The sequence below is a fragment of the Podarcis filfolensis genome (assembly GCF_964270895.1).
Source record: "Podarcis filfolensis genome assembly, chromosome: 14".
NCBI lineage: Eukaryota > Metazoa > Chordata > Lepidosauria > Squamata > Lacertidae > Podarcis > Podarcis filfolensis.
Genome location: NC_139616.1, coordinates 7,202,438 through 7,221,474, shown reverse-complemented (window position 1 = coordinate 7,221,474; position 19,037 = coordinate 7,202,438). Strand labels below are relative to the sequence as shown.

The 19,037-nt window shown below is 45.1% G+C and overlaps 1 protein-coding gene across 5 annotated transcripts in view; it reads right to left on the bottom strand.

Annotated features, from left to right (window-relative positions):
- PARP6 (poly(ADP-ribose) polymerase family member 6) overlaps positions 1 to 19,037 on the bottom strand; it is a 52,288-nt gene that overhangs the window by 20,096 nt on the left and 13,155 nt on the right. For 3 of the 5 annotated variants that reach the window (XR_014541659.1, XM_083586585.1, XM_083586586.1), the window contains exons 3-10: positions 15,802 to 15,879; positions 15,112 to 15,206; positions 11,523 to 11,583; positions 9,703 to 9,793; positions 6,344 to 6,410; positions 5,490 to 5,639; positions 4,438 to 4,615; positions 1,328 to 1,381 (exon numbers count right to left, since the gene is read on the bottom strand). Coding sequence is in view for 4 of the 5 variants with exons in the window: in XM_083586585.1 (XP_083442711.1) it covers positions 1,328 to 1,381; positions 4,438 to 4,615; positions 5,490 to 5,639; positions 6,344 to 6,410; positions 9,703 to 9,793; positions 11,523 to 11,583; positions 15,112 to 15,206; positions 15,802 to 15,879 (774 nt within the window). In the remaining variant the exon portion in view is untranslated. The remainder of the gene's footprint in view (positions 1 to 1,327; positions 1,382 to 4,437; positions 4,616 to 5,489; positions 5,640 to 6,343; positions 6,411 to 9,702; positions 9,794 to 11,522; positions 11,584 to 15,111; positions 15,207 to 15,801; positions 15,880 to 19,037) is intronic. The other 2 variants (XM_083586587.1, XM_083586588.1) reach the window with 1 other exon arrangement.

The following is a 19,037-nucleotide window of genomic DNA, read 5'->3' as shown; positions in this document are numbered from 1 at the left end:
TCAGCCTCTCCTGACCCAACTGGTAGTGGAGCAGCTGTAAGTGATGGCCCAGCTGGAGGCAACGAGGTCATCCCCGCATCTGGAGCCAGGGCAGGCTCAGGCCCCTGACTCGGCCCAGCTGGTGCTTGTTGCAGGGGAACCTGTGCAGACTGGGGGTTGAGATGCTGGGGCCCCAGACTAGGTTCAGATGCCGCCTGAGGCAAAGGATCCGGTGTGGACTGAGACTCCTCTGGTTCCGAGTTCGAGCCCGAGTCCCAGGCCATCACACAAAGACAGCTGCTCAAGCACCACTGCCAGTCAAATTAAACAAGACTCAGCTACATGGACCATTGATGGAGCTGTGCTGAAGGGAAGAGTGGGAGATCTCGGGCCTTGAGCCAACTACAGCCCCCCAGGTCTCTCTTGGGGAAGAGCCATGGCTCAGAATATGCTATTGCATTTTTATTACACAAATGCAAACATAAAAGAAACGCGGAAATGTAACAATAGCCCAAGGAGGTAATGTTAAATCTCATAAGACATATTCCATATTAAGAAGAATACAAGAGCAAAATCATAAGTGATATATGTGAGGTGGAGGAAAGGAGGAAATTATCTCTGTAAATATATCTATCACTATATCTGAAGTCAGAACACAATTCCAGATTTCCATAGATACTGCTGAAATCTGGCGCTGCAAAGTGGCACCATTAATATCCACCAAGTTGCATAAAAAGCCTGTGGTCATTCTTGGCCTCGTATAACTCTCAAATTATGTATCCTTTTCTTTCTTTCAGAAATGGTCAGGCTCCATACATCTGATACCATAACGAAAGTCCCAAAGCATCTAAGGTTTTCCATCTTTGAGCAATTCAAACCCACGCAGCCGTTAGTGAAAGGATAAGAAGTTCCTTAGTTTTGCTGCCTGCATTAATGTTGTCAAATAAAGATAATAATGACAGCCGCGGTGCACTTTGCAATGGCTGCTTCACAATTCACAAGATCAGTTTAACAATCAATGCCTCGTCCCAGGGAACTGAATAGGGGTCGCTCTCCTAACAGTTCTCAGGTCCTTCAACAAACTGCAGCTCCCAGTATTCTTTGAGGGAAGCCACGACTATTTAAAACGGTATAATACTGCTTTAAGTGTATGGTGCAGCTGTGGCCTTTATCTCAAATAAGCCTCCTTAGAACCCTGCCCAAAGGAGAATATTCCACAATGTGTGTCTGTGCTTCATCAAATTCCCTTCTCCAGATCTTCAAAGTGACAAGAGCCACTGCAGATCCATGGAACCACTTTGGCTCTCAGATGTGCTGAATCGGAAAACACAGAACAAGGGTTACATACCTGCACGAGGAACCCATACTCCAAGGTAGGAATGTTTTTGCAGTGGCCACCAACCTGCAAAGTGAGCAGACAAAGAAAGAGCCCGGCCACATTACTCTGCACCTGTTCATTCATCACCAATAGGGCACATTAACTTTCTTCAAGCACGTATCTGCCGACCACCAATTACATGTAAAGATATTCTAGAAGGGTGTCTCTAAGCCAGACCCTCTGGAATTCCTATTCCGGTTGGGACCTTGGCATATGAGAAGAGGCTGCAGTCTCTCTAGGTCAGAGATAGGGAACCTGTGGCTCTTCAGGTATTGCTGAACTACAAATCCCAGGCTACTGGCCATTCTGGCTTGGGTGGGTGGGAGTTGGGAGCCCAACATCTGGCCACTTGCAAACTTGCTGCGACCACGGAAGCTTGCTGATTCTTTCCACAGGATCATGAAGAAAAGAGCCTGTTACTGCAAGGGAGTTGAGGCTGAGAAACCTTGCAAGCAACAGCCAGGCTACAGAACTGAATCTCAAAGCCAACCTGCAACTTGTCGTGAGGAGCACTCTAAACATGATGGGTTCGAGAGCTGCTGGCAAGCTCAGCTGGCGATGCAACCAAATGCCAAACCTCTGAGAGGTGCAGGTGTGCCCTCTCCAGCTCAGAAAAGCCTGTGGCTTTCCACATGTCGCACTCCAGTTCTCATCAGCCCCAGACAGCACGGCCAAAGATCAGGGATGATGCGAGTTGCAGCCCAGCAACATCTTGAGGGTTGCCAGTTCTTAGTCCTTGGTCTAAAGCAGTGCTTCACAAACTTGGGTCTCCAGCTGTTTTTGGACTATAACTCCCATCATCCCTAGCTAGAAGGACCAATGGTCAGGGATGGTGGGAACTGTAGTCCAAAAACAGCTGGAGACCCAAGTTTGGGAAACACTGGTCTAAAGTAACCTAGCTGCACCAACATCCAGAGTATACAATCCCATCTTCAAGAGGTGTCAGATCATCCAATTTAGGATTCTGCTTTTTTATGGCTAATTTTGGTATTTTTTTCAAATCACATTTAGAGTGTTCTCTGTGGGAATGTTTCCTCCAGCTATTAGGTATAGTTACCCAATTTGGCTTCTATTCGACTTTTTTTTGTTGTTTTTAAGATCGCACAACTTTAATCTCTGCATCTGTTTACATAAGGACTAGATTAGCTTCTCTTTGTTCCTTTTCTGAGCCTAGCAAAGAAACATCTGCATGTCACTTATAGGTGGAGGCAGAACGGTTAGAAGGACCATGGCTCAGTGGTAGAGCTTAGGGCTGTGCACTGGATCTGGCTACAGCCCAGATCCCAAAATGAATCAGCCCAATTTGGGCTGATCTGGGCTTTAGCCAGATTGGGTTGAGATGTCCCCAGATCAGGTTGACGCACCTGGAGTGACCAAGGGCTGTCAAAAGGCAGGGTGGCTGGACAGCAGGAGAGGCAGGCAGTCTTTGCAGCACCTTCCCCACAGGGAATTCTCTGGCAAAGCAACACTCAGCAAGACCAAATGCTGCAGTCATCAGCTGGTGAGCAGAAGATTCAGTCTGAAGGCTAAACCCTAATTCGACACTGAGGCAGGGCCTGGTTCAGGGTCAGCTCAGGTGAGCTCCAGCTTTGCCCAGGTTGTATTGAGGCTAATTAAAAGTGCTGGGTTGGGCCCTGAATCGGATTAGATTTTTTTTGGGGGGGGGGGTGTACACAGCCCTAGAAGAGCATCTGCTTTGCATGAAGAAGGTCTCGGATCCAACCCCCAATATCTCCAGGTAGAGCTGCGAGAGACCCTTGGTCTGAAACTCTGGAGAGCTGCTGCCAGTCAGTGTAGACAATACTGAGTTAATTGAACCAATAATCAGAATCAATGTTAAGGTAGCTTTTTATATTCCTGTGGTGGTTGTATTTGAAGAGATGGGGATACAGCCATTATGTGCTGCTGCTGTGGTGCAACTTCAACCCAAAAGCACCTGAAAGCACCTCTTTTGTCTTCTGCCTCCCCCCATATTCCATCCACATGGATGGCTTGGCAAACACCAACAGCCTTTTCTCTCTCTCTCCTCCAGGCCACCTACCACCACCAACACCGCCAGCATTTTTAACATCTAGCCTGATGAAGAGTTCTGTGGAACTCAGAAGCCGGCACACTATGTTATGAAACTTTGCCATTGCCCTGATAATCAGAGCAGTACTAGGCAAGATGGACTGACTTTCCATTCTTGCATAACAAGGCAGCAGCTGCTGCTCCAATGACATTTGCTGTAGCTTTTCCCAGGGCAGGCAACCTCCTGCATATCTGAGATCTAAGGACAAAAAAAAAAAGAAGCACTGCCCACTTGTTTTGGAAGAATAAAGAGAAGGGAGGCTATTTTTGGCCTGGACTCTAGAACAAAGGGCCTCCTTTCCTTTGCTGCACTCAGTTGCCAACAGAGACCAAATGTCTCCAACGAGCAATAGATGAAAAGCAATGCAAATATACCCTTGTAGGTTGCAGCCAAGCTATAAATTCAGCAGCATCACATGGTGCAACAACTACCAGATTATTCTCTTTCAAACGGGAGGTGACAGGTCATATTTGAATGTTACTCCCATGGAAAAGCAAAAACAAAAAAAACACCAAGCTCTCTGCACAAAGAAAACTAGAAAGTCAAGGAGAAAGGTTAAACCCCAAGATGCTCCTTGAGATGCTCATTTTCTACTTGCAGGGAGCTTTGTGGCTCAGGGGTTTTGGGTTGCATTCAATGTAGCACCAAGTTAAAGTCATTGTCAGCACAACTGTTGCACTGGATTCTTTTGCAGCCCAACTTTTAAACTCTGCCATCCATTAGCACAAGGATTCTTGTTATAGCAGACAAAGAATGTTGGGTGCAGGCAATTTTTTTAATGTGGAAAAGACTCAACACTTGTGATTCTCTCTGACTGGAGGTTTTTAAACAGAAGTTAGATGGCCATCTGCCAGGGAGTCTTTAGTTGTGATTCCAGCATTGCATGATCTCCTCGTCATTTATCTCACCTCCAACTGCTAAGCACTAGGAGGAAGAAAACATTATCAAGAGCCCTCCAAGAGAAAACCCATAGCCAGCCCCAAGGGACAAGGCCAGAGAAGAAACCCACCAGAATGTTGAATGGGGCGACACCTGCCTGGGTGCTGGGAGGGTAGCCAAACACTTCCACCTTAGGGTTCTTCATGGTGCAGGAGATGGAGCGGTTCATGAGGCGATTGACGCGCAGCTCTGGGACACTGAGTTTGCCCTTCAGCATGGAGTCCTGGATGACAGGGAAGCTGGGGGACCTGGAGACACAGAGAGATCGGCCCTCACAATCGGAGGAGCAGTGGCAACTGGCACCCATTGGGACGCGTAGGATAGAAAGTAGGGAGCCCAACAGGAGGGGGCGCCAGAGCCAATGACAGGCTCAGCCAACTCATTCTGGGTGTACAAGGGCAGCCCTGACACAAAGGAGGAGGAAGCAGACAGACAATGCCACCCCCTTGGGTTGCTTGTGAGAAGACAGGTGGAGGCTGGCTGGGGGCAGATTGAGGCTGGTGGGGCAGAGCCCCATTTGCCCTTTGCTGACAAGGAGGGGTCTCCCATCTGGACTTTGGAAAGGAGGGTTGCACAACTTTTCAAGACCTTCTCTGGGCTAATGTTTGGGCTGGGCTTCCCATGTATGTACACCCCAAACTGGAGAGCTTGCTTGCTCTCTTCATCCCTCAGAGAGAATCACAAAGTAAAGGAATTATGAGGAAGAATTGCTCCACCAGGCTCGTCCTTCAATTGTCATCTGCAGCAGCCATTCCTGTGGGACAGGGAGAAAGATGGGGCTTGCAGGGTGTCTCCACTGGCTCTGCTGCAAGAACAGACAACTTTTGGCTCATATCTTTAAAAAAGATCCATTCCTGCTGCTCACTACAAAAGCTCTGCCACTACGAATTCGTGCCTGAGCTTGCTTTTTTCCTCCTCCTTCCTCATACCTTTCCCTTTTGTGTCATGTCTCTTAAGAGCCGTGAGCCTAAGGGAAGGGACTGTTTTCTCTCTGATATGGGAGAGCTGCTGTGGGAGCCCTTTTCAGCTGAAGTGCAGCATAAAAATGATTGCAAATAAATAAATAAAAAGAAAGACCCCAAGCCACTCTTGGGAGGAGACAGCGGAAAAGTGGAGCCATACTTGGGGATGGGTGAGAAGATGCTGAGACCGGCACGAAATTTCTTGATGGTGCCACTGGCCTTGAACCAGCTGTGCCGCTTCTCCTGCTGGGTCTTGAGGAAGTCGTTGCTGAGGTGTTTCCATTGCTGGGATGTGAACATTCCCAGGATCCTATTGGGAAGAGAAACGGTGATTGACAGCATCAGTATCATGAACCCAGAAACTGGTAGTGACCACAACACCAAGTCAGTGGCTAAATAGGTCAGAGGCTGAAAAGCTGGACCAGGTCCCTGGCTCTGAGAATGAAGCTAGTGATCAGAGGCCCAGTGAACTTGCTCCTCCAATTTTGGGGCCCCTGGAGCCAGAGCTGGGACTCTTATGAGTGCCTTCTCCTGGACCGGAGAGGTGGACTGGAGACAGAGCCTCAAAAGGCCTCCTTTAATCTCCAATCCTTGTTGGAATAAGTTGCTCACTGGGAGCTCTCCATGGTGCTGAAGCAGCTGGCCTCATTCACAGCTTCCCATCAATGGGACAGGTAGAAAAGAGTCCAAGAAAAGATCTTGGAAGTGTTTTATCCCCATCACTGAACCCCAAAGCACACAATACAATACTGTACTGCTTTTAAAGTAAAGTGCAGATATGGTTGAAGAGAGGTGAGTTTGTGTCTAGAACCCTCTGAATTATGTAAGACTTATATATATGAATATACATACAGTATAACCTACTGTAGAAGGGCAGAGAGTCACGCCCATTGTTCCAATCACTTTCCCTTCTTACCCCACCAACCACTGGAATGTGGCCCCTTGGACTAGACAACCCTTGCTCCAGAGCAACACCTTGTGCTTCATGACTCAGCTTAAAAAGGCCTTACTCACTTCTTCAGCTGTAGGCCCAGTCCAAACCCTTCCTTATTGGATGGCTGGAAAACTTCAATGGACGGTTCTGAAGAACAAGAAGAGTTAAGAGTCAAGGGAAGAAGGTAACGTCTAGCTGGGAGAGAGACTTCTGAAAGACTGGACCAGCTTCAGTGATAGGCGCCATAGTAAGGCATCACAATAAATGAGCTACAGGGGTGGTGCATCACGTTTCACCACTTGAGATGAAATGGGAAGTGCTGCCCAACCCTGCTGCCACCAAACCGCCACTGCTGAAGCACCCCTTACCTAGGTTGCGCAGAGGCAGGTTCCGACGAAATTTCGGCAAGATCTTATGTGATTCTGATAAGACCTCATGAGATCTCACCAGAAATCCGTGACCAAGGGAAAGAGACGGTGGAAGAAGATTGGAAGAAATTTAAAGTTTATCTTAAGAACTGTTGTAAAATTATTGAGTGCTAAAATGTCATGGGTAATGTAAAATAGAATTGCAGTGATAAGTAATTGGATAAGAGAAAAAAGATCAGAAATTGTATTATAAGTATTGAAATTAGGGGTTGCTGGGAAAATTTAAAACAGGGATGCAGAAAAGGGAGGTATGGGGAAGTCGTTGAAATAGGGTTTAAGAAAGAGAGGTTAAGAAATTATATGTGTTTATATGTTTGTTTGTTAATGTGTTATGTTGTGAATTGTTAGTTGTCTTGTGTGTTAATATATGTTGTAAAACCAATAAAAATTTATTATAAAAAAAGAGATCTCACCAGAAATCAATGTCTTTAAAAAAAAAATTTACAAACAATTGTCAAACAACCAAAATAAAAAGAGAATTCCATAAATTCCCCTGGACTTCCCTCCTCCACTTTGTGGGTCCTTGTGTTAACTTTTTTCCTCTTGCATCTTCTCCGTTAATCCAAATCTATTACATCTCCATTACAACCTTAAGTATCATTCCAATCCTCCTAATAATTTAAATTCTTTACAATGACTTTTAAGGTAAATTATACATTTTCCTCAATCCTTATAAAATTTTTGGTCTTCCTGGTTTCTGATTCTTCGGGTCATTTTTGCCATTTTGGCATAATCCATCAGTTTAATCTGCCATTATCCTCTGGTAGGGGCTATGTCTTCTTTCCATCTCTGGGCTGGTAACATCCAAGCAGCAGTGGTCACATACGTAAACAGTCTTTTCTGATCCGTTGGTATTTCGGCACCCAGAATTCAATGTCAATGATGCTTCACCCCATCTTGTGGGTGGGCCGGCCCTGGTGAACTTTATCAGTCTAGCAGTACAAAGTGTATCCTTCCATCTCCCTTCAGTAGCAAGTATTTCTTTGTACGGTGCATAGTTAACACTATGGAATTTACAACTTCTATATTAACTCCTTAGTAGGAAACATGGAGAAAGAAAATGCCCACCCCCCTAAATTGGCTGGTACACCCCTCCCGGTTCTCTTATATGCGGATGACGCAGTTCTAATTTCCTTCTCCTGTGTAGGCCTAAGAAAACTTCTAAGATCTCTCACAGTTTATTGTAATGCTGAACAATTAACAATTAACTATAGCAAATCCAAGATTATGGTGTTCTCTAAAAAAAGAATGAGACACAAATGGAGAATCAACCTATTGAACAGGTATCATCTTTTAAATACCTGGGTATATCCTTCCAGGAAAAGGGCTTGTGGTATTATCAGGTTAAAAATACTATTGCAAATGCCCAAAGATCTACCAAAGTTATTATAAGGTTTTTCTATGGAAAAGGGGGCCAATATATTCCGGCAGCCTCCCAGGTCTTTGCTGCAAAAATATTAACACAACTGACATATGGCTCTCAGATCTGCAGCTTCTCAAAACTTGCTCCCTTGGAATCATTCCAAACTAAGTTCTATCGCTGCCTGCTAGGGATCCCTTCTTGTGTGTCTAACATAGCTGTCCGCCTGGAGGTCAGACAAATCCCTGTTAGTGCTTGGATATGGATTCTGAAGATCCATTATTGGTTAAAATTTATCTTAACCCTACTGGATTCCTACCAATCCAAATGGAAAGCTATACTGCACGAAAAGCTAAGAGGCTTGGGGTTTTCCCCACAAGTCCTGATAGCTGTAGGTTATGAGAAAGCTAGAGCAATAATCCGCCAACGAATTTGGGATGTGGCACTGCAATGCCGAGATGAATGAGCGAGCGAGATGAATAAACACCCAGCAATAAAAGATAATGGGAGAGGATTTACCCCAGCAAATTATTTGTCAAAATTAGAAATACCCAAATACAGACGGTCATTTACCCTTGCTAGATTCAACGTGCTGCCATCTGCCTTATTGCAGGTCAGAATCAAGGGTAAACCATAAGTGGAACGAGTCTGCCCTTGCAGTTTGATGGAGGTAGAAACTGTCTCTCATGTCTTGTTACACTGCCGTTTCTACAGGGATATACGCTCGGTATTTATCACTCCTGTTATTCAAAAATCTCCAAGTGGGTCCAAACTCCAATGTCTAAAACTCCTGGTAGAGGACAAGGATCAATAGATTACGCTAAGGGTGGCCAAATTCTGTGTGACTGCCATAAAACCTAGGGAACAAGCTGTGTGGTGTAGTGGTTAAGAGCGGTAGTCTCATAATCTGGGGAACCGGGTTCGGGTCTCCGCTCCTCCACATGCAGCTGCTGGGTGACCTTGGGCTAGTCACACTTCTTTGAAGTCTCTCAGCCCCACTCACCTCATAGAGTGTTTGTTGTGGGGGAGGAAGGGAAAGGAGAATGTTAGCCGCTTTGAGACTCCTTAAGGGGAGTGAAAGGCGGGATATCAAGTCCAAACTCTTCTTCTTCTACTACTACTACCAAAATGATTAAGGTTTTAAATGACAACTTTAGGTTATATTTTAGAGAACAAGATTTGATGTATATTTTTAACTGCTGTTATATCTGAATTGTCTCTGTTAAACCCAATTTCAATTCAATGTATTCCTGTTGTGTTTTATGATTTTTCTGATATTGTAAGTGAGCCGGAACTGGTGTGTGACCGTAATAATAAAATTCATTCAGTATGGAATTTGCTCCCACAAGAGCTAATGACAGCCACTAACTTGGTTTTAAAAGGAGATTAAACACTTTCATGGAGGATAAAGCTACCAGAGGCTACTGGCCACAATGGCTAGTAGTGCTGGAGAAAGGATGTCTCTGAATACTAGTTGCCAGCAATCACTGGTGGGGACGGTAGCATTGTGCTCAGGTTTTGCTTGTGGTCATCCCATGGTCCTCTGGTTGGCCATTGTGAAAACAGGACGTTGGACTAGGTGAACCTTTAGACTGAGCCGGCAGGGCTATTCTTATGTTCTTCCTTGTTTACAGGCAAATGTGATACTCACCGGGGCCATCCAGGTACTGGGAAAGAGAGAACCGCAGTCGGAGGACAATGGGCTCGGTCCGAAGGACCTTCCAAGCTGTTGCCACCTCTTCCTGCAATGAGAAGCAGAGCATCCTCATTAGTCAGGGCTGTGACTATGGAAGAGGGGAAGGACCAAGGGCTCAAAGTGGAAGTCAGAAAAATACAAGGAAGCAAAAGACTGCAGTGGATCATGGCACTGGATCGGGAGACGTTTTCCTCCCTTTCTCATATTCCTAATATTCAGGGCTCTCCAGTGAAGTTTTTTTGCTGGAGATTTGGAACAGACAGAACAAGGAAGTAGTTCTTCACATGGTACACAGTTGACCTATGGCAGGCATCCCCAAACTTGGCCCTCCAGATGTTTTGGGAATACAACTCCCATCATCCCTGACCACTGGTCCTGTTAGCTAGGGATAATGGGAGTTGTAGTCCAAAAACATCTGGAGGGCCGAGTTTGGGGGTGCCTGATCTATGGAATTCACTGTGACGGGCATGCACTGGTGGACGAAGGTGGGGGGGGTCCACCCCGGGTGAAATTGCGGCCGCCCACATCCCCGCCCCTGGGATGCTTGGCACTCACTGCACACACCCCGGGACGCACGCAGCTCGACACACACCCCTTGACATGCGCCACACCCCCTGCGGGCAGCACACCACGCCCCTGGGACATGCGCCATGCCCCCTGGGATGCGTGCCAGCCATGCCCCCGGATGTACGCCTCTCCCAGTGCCAGAGCAGGTAGCTTCACCACTGCAGGGATGGCTGCTGGTTTAGATCGCTTTAATTGGGAATTAGACAAGGGAATAAGGCTATCATTAGTTGCCAGACTCATGCATTACAGTGGTACCTCGGGTTAAGTACTTAATTCGTTCTGGAGGTCCGTTCTTAACCTGAAACTGTTCTTAACCTGAAGCACCACTTTAGCTAATGGGGCCTCCCACTGCTGCCGTGCCGCCGGAGCACGTTTTCTGTTCTCATCCTGAAGCAAAGTTCTTAACCTGAAGCACTATTTCTGGGTTAGCGGAGTCTGTAACCTGAAGCGTCTGTAACCTGAAGCGTATGTAACCCGAGGTACCACTGTATATGGGTACTGGATGCCAAGGAGAAACTATAAGGATCATTGCTTTTAAGCGTTTCTTTGTGGGCTTACCAGAGGTAGGTGTTCTGATGTCTCTGCTCTGCCTCCATAGCTGCAGGCAGCCATGCTTCTCAGTACTAGTTGCTGGAAACCCCATTAGGAGAAACTGCTCTTGTGTTTGAACTCTGCTTGTGGTCTTCCCACAGGCACCTGGTTGGCCCCCGTGAGAACAGGATGCTGGACTAGATGGGCCCCTGGCTTGATCCAGCAGGACTATTCTCTCCCCCACCCCTAAAATTTATATGCTACTTGATTGTAAAAATAAAATAGAAACAGAACCTCAATGCGATTTACAAAGAGGATAAAACAATAAAATCATCAGTGAAAGCAACTCTTTAAAACACTTTTTTAAAAAGAACAGAATCAGCAATAAACTAAAAACAGATTAAAACATGCATCAACAGTCTAGGTGTCAATGGATCGACTCCAAGTCTGAACTCTAGCTATCCAACCCATTGCACCATAAAAAATGCAAAGGCCAAGTGTGAGAATTTCCTGTTGCTAATCCAGGAAGAATCAACCTTCCTGACAGTGTCAGAGTTGGGGGAATCTTTCAAGCTTCTTGGGTCTGCAGATATCTGGAAAGTGGGGAGTGCATTTAAGCATGTGTGTAGCCTCTTTCTGCCCACCCCACCCCCATGTGACTGTGTCCCGAAACTTACATCTAGAAAGCCGATGTTTATATGCAGGTCAATATCCACGTCGTCAATGGTCCCATATTCACTGAGGAGGAAAGCAGGAGCATTAGGGAAAGACCAGTGTGAGAAAAAGCAGGAGGGAGAAGAGCAAAAGGCTGGGGCACATGGAGCTAGCTGATGGCAAGGAAAGTAACACGGAGAAGCTGCTCCTCTGTTGATCTGCAGAGCTTTCTACCCCCCTGCCCTTCTTAATCCAAACCTGGAGTTAAATTTGTGCCAGCTACTCTAGGTGTCAATGCATGCACTGTTGTTTGTTGCACTTACATTCCACATGTGGCTCTGTGGGACCCTTGCCATGGCTCAGGCTGTTTTCCTGACTATTAAAAACCATCTCAGTGTTACACAGACTCCCAATCCCTGAACAGCAAGGATCTTGGGGGTGCAGTGTTTGGTTCCCTTTGAATGAAGTCTACTGGAGTCAGGCAGCTATTGCAGTATTTGCATTTGTTTATAAAGATACAGGTTGAGCATAGATGGAGGTTTCAGCTTAAACCGGGTAGTCTAACACAGGATAAGGTACCTTCCTGTCTTCCTGTTGGTTAAACCAGTTTGGTAGATAAAGAATCATAGGGCCAGAAAGAATCTGGAAGGGACCTCCAGCCCAACCCCAAGTCCACAACTCCAGGACTGGAATTGAGTAAAAAAAAACCTCTTGGATCATCAAGATCCATCCATGGACTCAGATCCTAAGGTCCATAGATGTGCAGAAGGACCTTGCGCCTTTCATAGTTGCACAGAGGAGGGAATTTCTGCAGGTGCCACGTAGCATGCAAGCCACGCCTGCTGTGCTCCTGCTACACATCTGTCACCTGGCAGCAGTCATTACATCTGGTTGCAATACAGGAGGGGGAGGGGCAGAACTACTCCATTGGTGAGAAATCAACAATTTTTTGTGCCTCCTGTCCTTGATCTGCTTCACCCCAGAGTGTGCTTATGTCCTCTCATTTTCCTTTTGCATCATGTCTTTTTAGATTGTATGCCTGAGGAAATGAACTGCCTTTTTAAGTTCCTTTTTAAGTGCCACTCCAGGAGTCTTTTTTGGCTGAGGATTGAGATAAAAATTCTTTAAAAGAAAAAAACAAACAAACCCTGAACTATTAAGGGTGAAGGGTTTTCTTTTGCATCTGCCCACTCAGCATCCTTGCTTCTAGGGATATTTCTTCCCACCATTACTGTCCAGCCTAAAGCGCCAACCTGTATGCCCAAGACCTACACAGTCCCTCTATTGCCGTTGGACTCCACTCTCAGTCGCTAGGGGTATGTGCATTGCCCTGCTTGGCTTCAATGCAGCAGCTGAAAATCATCTCTAGTTTATCTCCCTGGGCACAGGTTTGCTGACGATGCTATTGCTAATGAGTGCTTCTGCTTCAGAAAACTGGAGAAGAGGTAACTTGCCCCAAGCCATGATCAGCTCACAAACACACACACACGTGTCACAATCATGCCAAAAGATATCCAGCGAGCACGCCGCATACGTGGAGAGCGTGCTTAAATTCTTCTAAGATGGATTTGTCATTCTCAAAACAAAATAAATCTCTTCTTCCTGTTATTGGTAGTAATGAACGTTAGATATTTTTTTCCTTGGGGTTAAAAGGTACCTAAGTATATGGTTGCAAAAATGGGGGGAAAATAGAGGACAGAATCGGGTATTGGCAAGCTCTTTTTAATTTTCATTTGTGTGTGGATTTTTAATATAAACGTGGGGACATGTAATGCATTGTTGCTATGAAAAACCATTTCAGTGAACATATTTCAGCAGTTCAACTTTATAACAATTATAAATATGCCAGTCAAACTTTTCTGGACAATGCCAGCATTTGGATTTTAAAAAAAAAAAAAAGGTAAATTTCTTATTGATGGCAACTATATGGTGTCTGTAACATTTTTATCATACAGTAGATTCCATCCTTTTCTAACTAAGTTGTCCTACATGCAAGTACATGTTTTTAATGTTGTCTGTCTTCTGTGTTGTTCCTGTAAGTTTGCTATTAAAATACATGAAATAAAACACACACACACACACGCACACACACACACACACACACACACACACACACACTGTAAAGGGGTCTTTGAAAGAACAGAGTAAAGCCCTTAAATAAGACTGCATTGCTCTTTCATTGTTAACTATAAGACCATGGAGAAGGCAGCGCTTCTTTCCTATCAGAGTACTCGGAAATAATTCCATTGAACAGCAAGTATGGTATCCTATCCTGTTAGGCAAAGGTTAGTTTTCTGTGCAATTCAACAAAGGCAGTGGTTAGCTGCAGCCGGCATGGCAGAAGAGGTTGCCTTTTTGGTGAAGAAATGCCTATATGCATATATGCTTCCCTCCCACTTTCCTGCCACCCCTTGGGCCTGTCCTCGGAAACGCCTGAGTCTTGAGAACTATGTCCCATTCTAGAAGGCTCTGAATACTAGGTGGAAAGACAGGAACAGTGGACAGACAGTACTGGATACAGCCCTAAGAATGCATTTCCCTACCCTAAGGAATCGAGAACTGATGATCTCCACGGGGCTCAGGTCAACTCTCCAGCTTCTAGTAATATTTCCAGTGTCTTATTTTTATTGCATCCACTCAAAAGATTTGAACACAGGTGTCAGGCGGCAGAGGAACCAACCCCCACGGCAGGTTGCCAGGAATGGATAAGACAAGGGAAAGTCCTTACCATCTGCTTTTCATTCAATATTTACAGAGAGAGGTTTGGGAATAATAATAAAAAAATTTATTTATACCCTGCCCTCCCCAGCCAAGACCGGGCTCAGGGCGGCTAAAAACAATTGATTGAAATACAACTTAAAAATAAGGTTATAATACAACATTAAAACATCATTAAAATACAGCCTCATTTCAGTGGAAACTCAAATTAAACACTTTTTTGGGGATGAAAAGTCTTCACCAAGGCTAACTATCCAGACTGGTCCTACATGGGCCAGAAAAAAACCAGGGAAGTCCCCAAATAGGAGTTCCATCACAGAAGGAGAAAGGAAAAAAGAAAGAGGGGGAGGGAATCAAATTGATTCCATGCCGAAGGCCAGGCGGAACAACTCTGTCTTACAGGCCCTGCGGAAAGAAATCAGATCCTGCAGGGCCCTGGTCTCATGAGACAGAGCAGCCTCTTGGATAATGGTGTTGTCCCAAGTGAATCTCCACCCCCCGTCTCTTCTACTTCTTCATTCGTCAACAGTACCACCCCCTCTACGGTTGCCACTTAGGGCTATCTGTCTCTGAGTCCTTTAAGGCTCGCTGGGTTCTGGGAGATGGAGGGTCTGGAATAAAGTGTCAGCCAGCTGTTCTGACTCTGCCTGCTCCTCCTCTCCCATTATTTCCCAACTTTTCTCCTCATCTTCCTCTGAGCTGTGACCTCCCACAAACCCCTGTTGTAATTCTGAACTGTCGTCTTCTCCTCTGAAAGGGTCAGGCTGGGGAGGTGGTCTCCACCATTCCTCCTCTGCCTAGTCCCTGACATCAGGTCCCTGATGAGACCCTCATAACAAGACAGGTCCGGCTTTGGGGTCCTGAGTTAGTGCCAACCTGGACCACAGAACTCACCGGACAGACACAGAATTCTCACTGTACAGTTCCTTCACGGCCTCGATGTCAGCATCCAACTGTGGGTGGCGGTACAGGTCCGCCGCACAGGTCCCCTGCAGAAAACCAGCACAGGGGGTATATATTCAGAGACAGTGAATGAGTGAAGAATGAAATCCTCTGAGAAACCAAGCCTGATGAGGAATGGTCGAGAGAGTTGGGGTAGGTTTAGCCTGGAGAAGAGAAGACCTCAAGAGGTGATACGCTTGCCATCTCCAAATATCCGAAGGGCTGCCGCATGGAAGACTGAAGAGCTTTCTGCTTCTCCAGGACCCAAACCAATGGATTCGAATGGCAAGAAATGGGTTTCTGACTAAAAGTTAGTGCCTAGGAACGTGGCAGACCCTTGGAAGTTTTTATGCAGAGGTTGGGTGGCCATGGGTCAGGGGTTGCAGGGGGTTGGACTAGATGGAAACCCTCCCAACTTGACAGTTCTATGATTCTATGAGCAAAATTGAGGGTCTCGGTCAGATATCATATGTGGCTGCCTGCAGGATTGTGGGCTTTGGCAAGTGCCCAGCAGTGTGGACCCATGGGAGGAGGCCTGTACATCCTTGTTGCTTGCTCTGAAGCTCCACAGGAAATTGTACAGAATCCTGCAGCCGTTCACTGCTACCCACATTTCCCCTCCACGAGCCCCGGGAGCCTCACCTGTACTCCATACAAGAACTCCTCCGACTCATTTTCTCCATCAGAATCATCATCAGTCCAGTACTGACCTTTGATGTCCTAAAGTCAAGAAAAGTGCCAGATGAGGAAGAGTGAGGACTCTGCAAATATAATGTTTTCACATTGGCACATTTTGAATCATAACATCTGATGCTTTACCCAATATTTGAGGATTCTTTTAAGCTTCCTTTTTCTAAAATTATTATTATTATTATTATTATTATTATTTTCCGTTCCTCATACATGAAGATGAAGCCATGTTAAATGATCCTGAGGATGTGTCTTTATGAATGGAGTGGCATTTATTTCCTCCTGTTTGCTTTCAACTCTGCGTTCCTCTCCTCTCTCATGTTGCTTCTTTTGAACTTTACACTGTAAGCTCCTTAAGGCAGGGACCTGTCTCCTTCTGATTACTGTTCAAAGTGCTGGCGGCACATTGATGGCATATACGATATGATCATCATTCCTCCTATTTCCAGCGTTCGGGTGGTGAGTGGAAATTCTTACGTGGGCAAAATGGCACTGCCCGCCCCCAAGAGGGAGGCAGCAGCAGGTTAGATGGAACCCAAAGGTTGCAGAAATGCAAAACACCTTTAGGGGAGGAAAACTCTAAGGGCGGATCTCAAAAATATCCCAGGATGCTCAAGGGCTGTGAAATGTTGACTGACTGCTATGGTGGCAAATGGAAAGCCAATAATTCACACAGGTGTTATAAGAATTTTAAGGTCTTATATATATAAAATAAATGTACCAAGCAAACACATACAAATATGTAAACCACATGTCTGAAACCCACAGAAAAGCCCTGAAACCATTTTCTCTCTCCCAAAATGACCTCAAATATTTCTCTGCAAGGTCGAAGGAAATGGTAAATCTTCCCATTGTCTCTTCCACAAATTCTGTCTTAAGGGCACATTTAAGATATAAATAGAATGTGAGCCTGTGACCTGTGACCTGGATTCAGGAGTTGAGTAGTTATCATAACAAAAGAGTGGCCAGGATGCACAGGTAATCCAATCAAGTAACCTAGCAGACAGGAGGGAAAAACCAATGCACTCAGATTTCTGTTGTACAGTCATACCTTGAGATGAATACGCTTCGGGTTAGGCAAATTCGGGTTGCGCTCTGCGACAACCCAGAAGTAACGGAGCGCGTTACTTCCGGGGTTTGCTGCGCGCACATGCGCAGACCATCAAAATGACATCACTCGCGGTCACGCAGACGCGCGGATACAGGTTACGTTCGCTTCGGGATGCGAACGGGGCTCTGGAACGGATCCCGTTCGCATCCCGAGGTACCACTGTAGTCCGCCCCTTCTGTGATGTATGTATGATGTATCTGGGGGTGGTCTTGGACTCCAAGGTGGGCAATTTAAAATGTCTATATAAGGGCTTGTGGGGGGGGAGTACCCTGTTGCAACAGCTTTAATAAAAATCAGGCTTACTAGCTGCTTTGCTTCTCAATATTCTCTAGTTGGTCTCTGTTATTTTCACCTACCGATAGAGAACCTACAAAAGGGCTCTTGTGTTCCCCATAAGGGAAAAGGAGCAGTTTTTTTTCTCATAACACAGACACCTCCCTCAGCTTTCATTTACCAGTAGCCATTTCATGCGGGATTTAACTCGAACAACTCATTTTAATGCTACCAATTCTCCGAACCCAAACAACACCCCACAATGCACTCCCTACAATTCATCATCACATGCAGATGAACACAGCAATGTGGGAGGAAATCACCCCCCACTGAGTGATCCTTAGCACAACCACCCCCTTGCATCCAATGAAAAAAGAAATACATATGTAATACATAGATACACATGGGTCACACCCACCGCTACATTTAAAGGAGTCTTCTACCACTTTTACAAATATAAAAGTATTATCAAAAAGTGCAAAATGCTGTTGGAGTGGGGAACTAAAGAGGAATTTGTGAAATCGAGCATGATTAAGTGGGCACAAAATGTGGGTCACAATATGGATTATGAATTACGGGGAAAGTTGTGGAAAAAGATATGAATTTTACGGCATGTTATGTGATAAAAGAAAACAGGGTGAAACTGGCCCACAGATGATATTCGACACCCACCAGATTGGCGACTATGTCTAAAAAAGAAAAAGGTATATGTTGGAAGTTGAATGAAACTGAGGGATCTTTTATTCACATGTGGTGGTCCTGTAAAATAATTAAGGAATATTGGGAAACTATATGTGATGAATTTAAAAAGATACTTAAAAAAAAAACTTTCCCTGAAACACCTGAGATTTTCCTCTTGGGGATGGTAGCAATGGAGGTCCCCAAAAAACAAAAGTTTATTACTATACGCTACTGCCGCTGCTAGAACCTTATGGGCACAAAGGTGGAGAACAAGTCTATTACCCACTCAGGAAGAATGGCAGTGTAAAATGTTTGAATACGCTGAACTGTCTGGTCTGACGAACAGGATAAGATAAAACAAAGATAAGGAATACAGTGGAACCTCGGTTTTCAAATGTAATCCGTTCCGGAAGTCCATTTGACTTCCAAAACATTTGAAAACTGAGGATCAAAGGGCTGTCAGCAAGTTCAACGGAAGCCATTCTACTTCTGAGGCTCATTCGAAAACGGAAGCATTCACTTCTGGGTTTTCGGTTTTGGCATTCGGCTTCCATAATGTTCGGCAGCCGAGACGTTCCAAAACTGAGGTTCCACTATATAAGGAAGAATGGACAATGCTTATTGAATATTTTAAGAACTGGTATAGACAAATACATAGGTTAACACAGTGCTTTTTTCTAGGGGGGCGCAGGGGTATGCAATACCCCTAAACGTTTTGTGTATCTAAGTTTGGCCTCATTGAGGGGCAGTATTTCAGTATGAGTAGGAAAATGAGAGAAACCCTAAACATTTTTTTAGGAAAAAAAGCACTGGGTTAGCAGGTCTTGAGTAAATCCAGCAGAGTTGAAATAGATAGAGTATTTAATAGATGACAAATTGGATGATTAAAAAGATGTGGATTACATGGAGTAGTAGAAAAGCAAAGGAACCAGGAAAAGGGTGGAAGGGAAGTCATATAGAATAATAATAATAATAATAATAATAATAATAATAATATTAATATTAATATCCCACCCTCCCCAGCCGAACCCAGGCTCAGAGCGGCTAACAGCAATAAAAGTAACACAGCATTCTAAAATCAATTCATTTTAAAATCAATTCAAAAAATAATAATAAAATACAT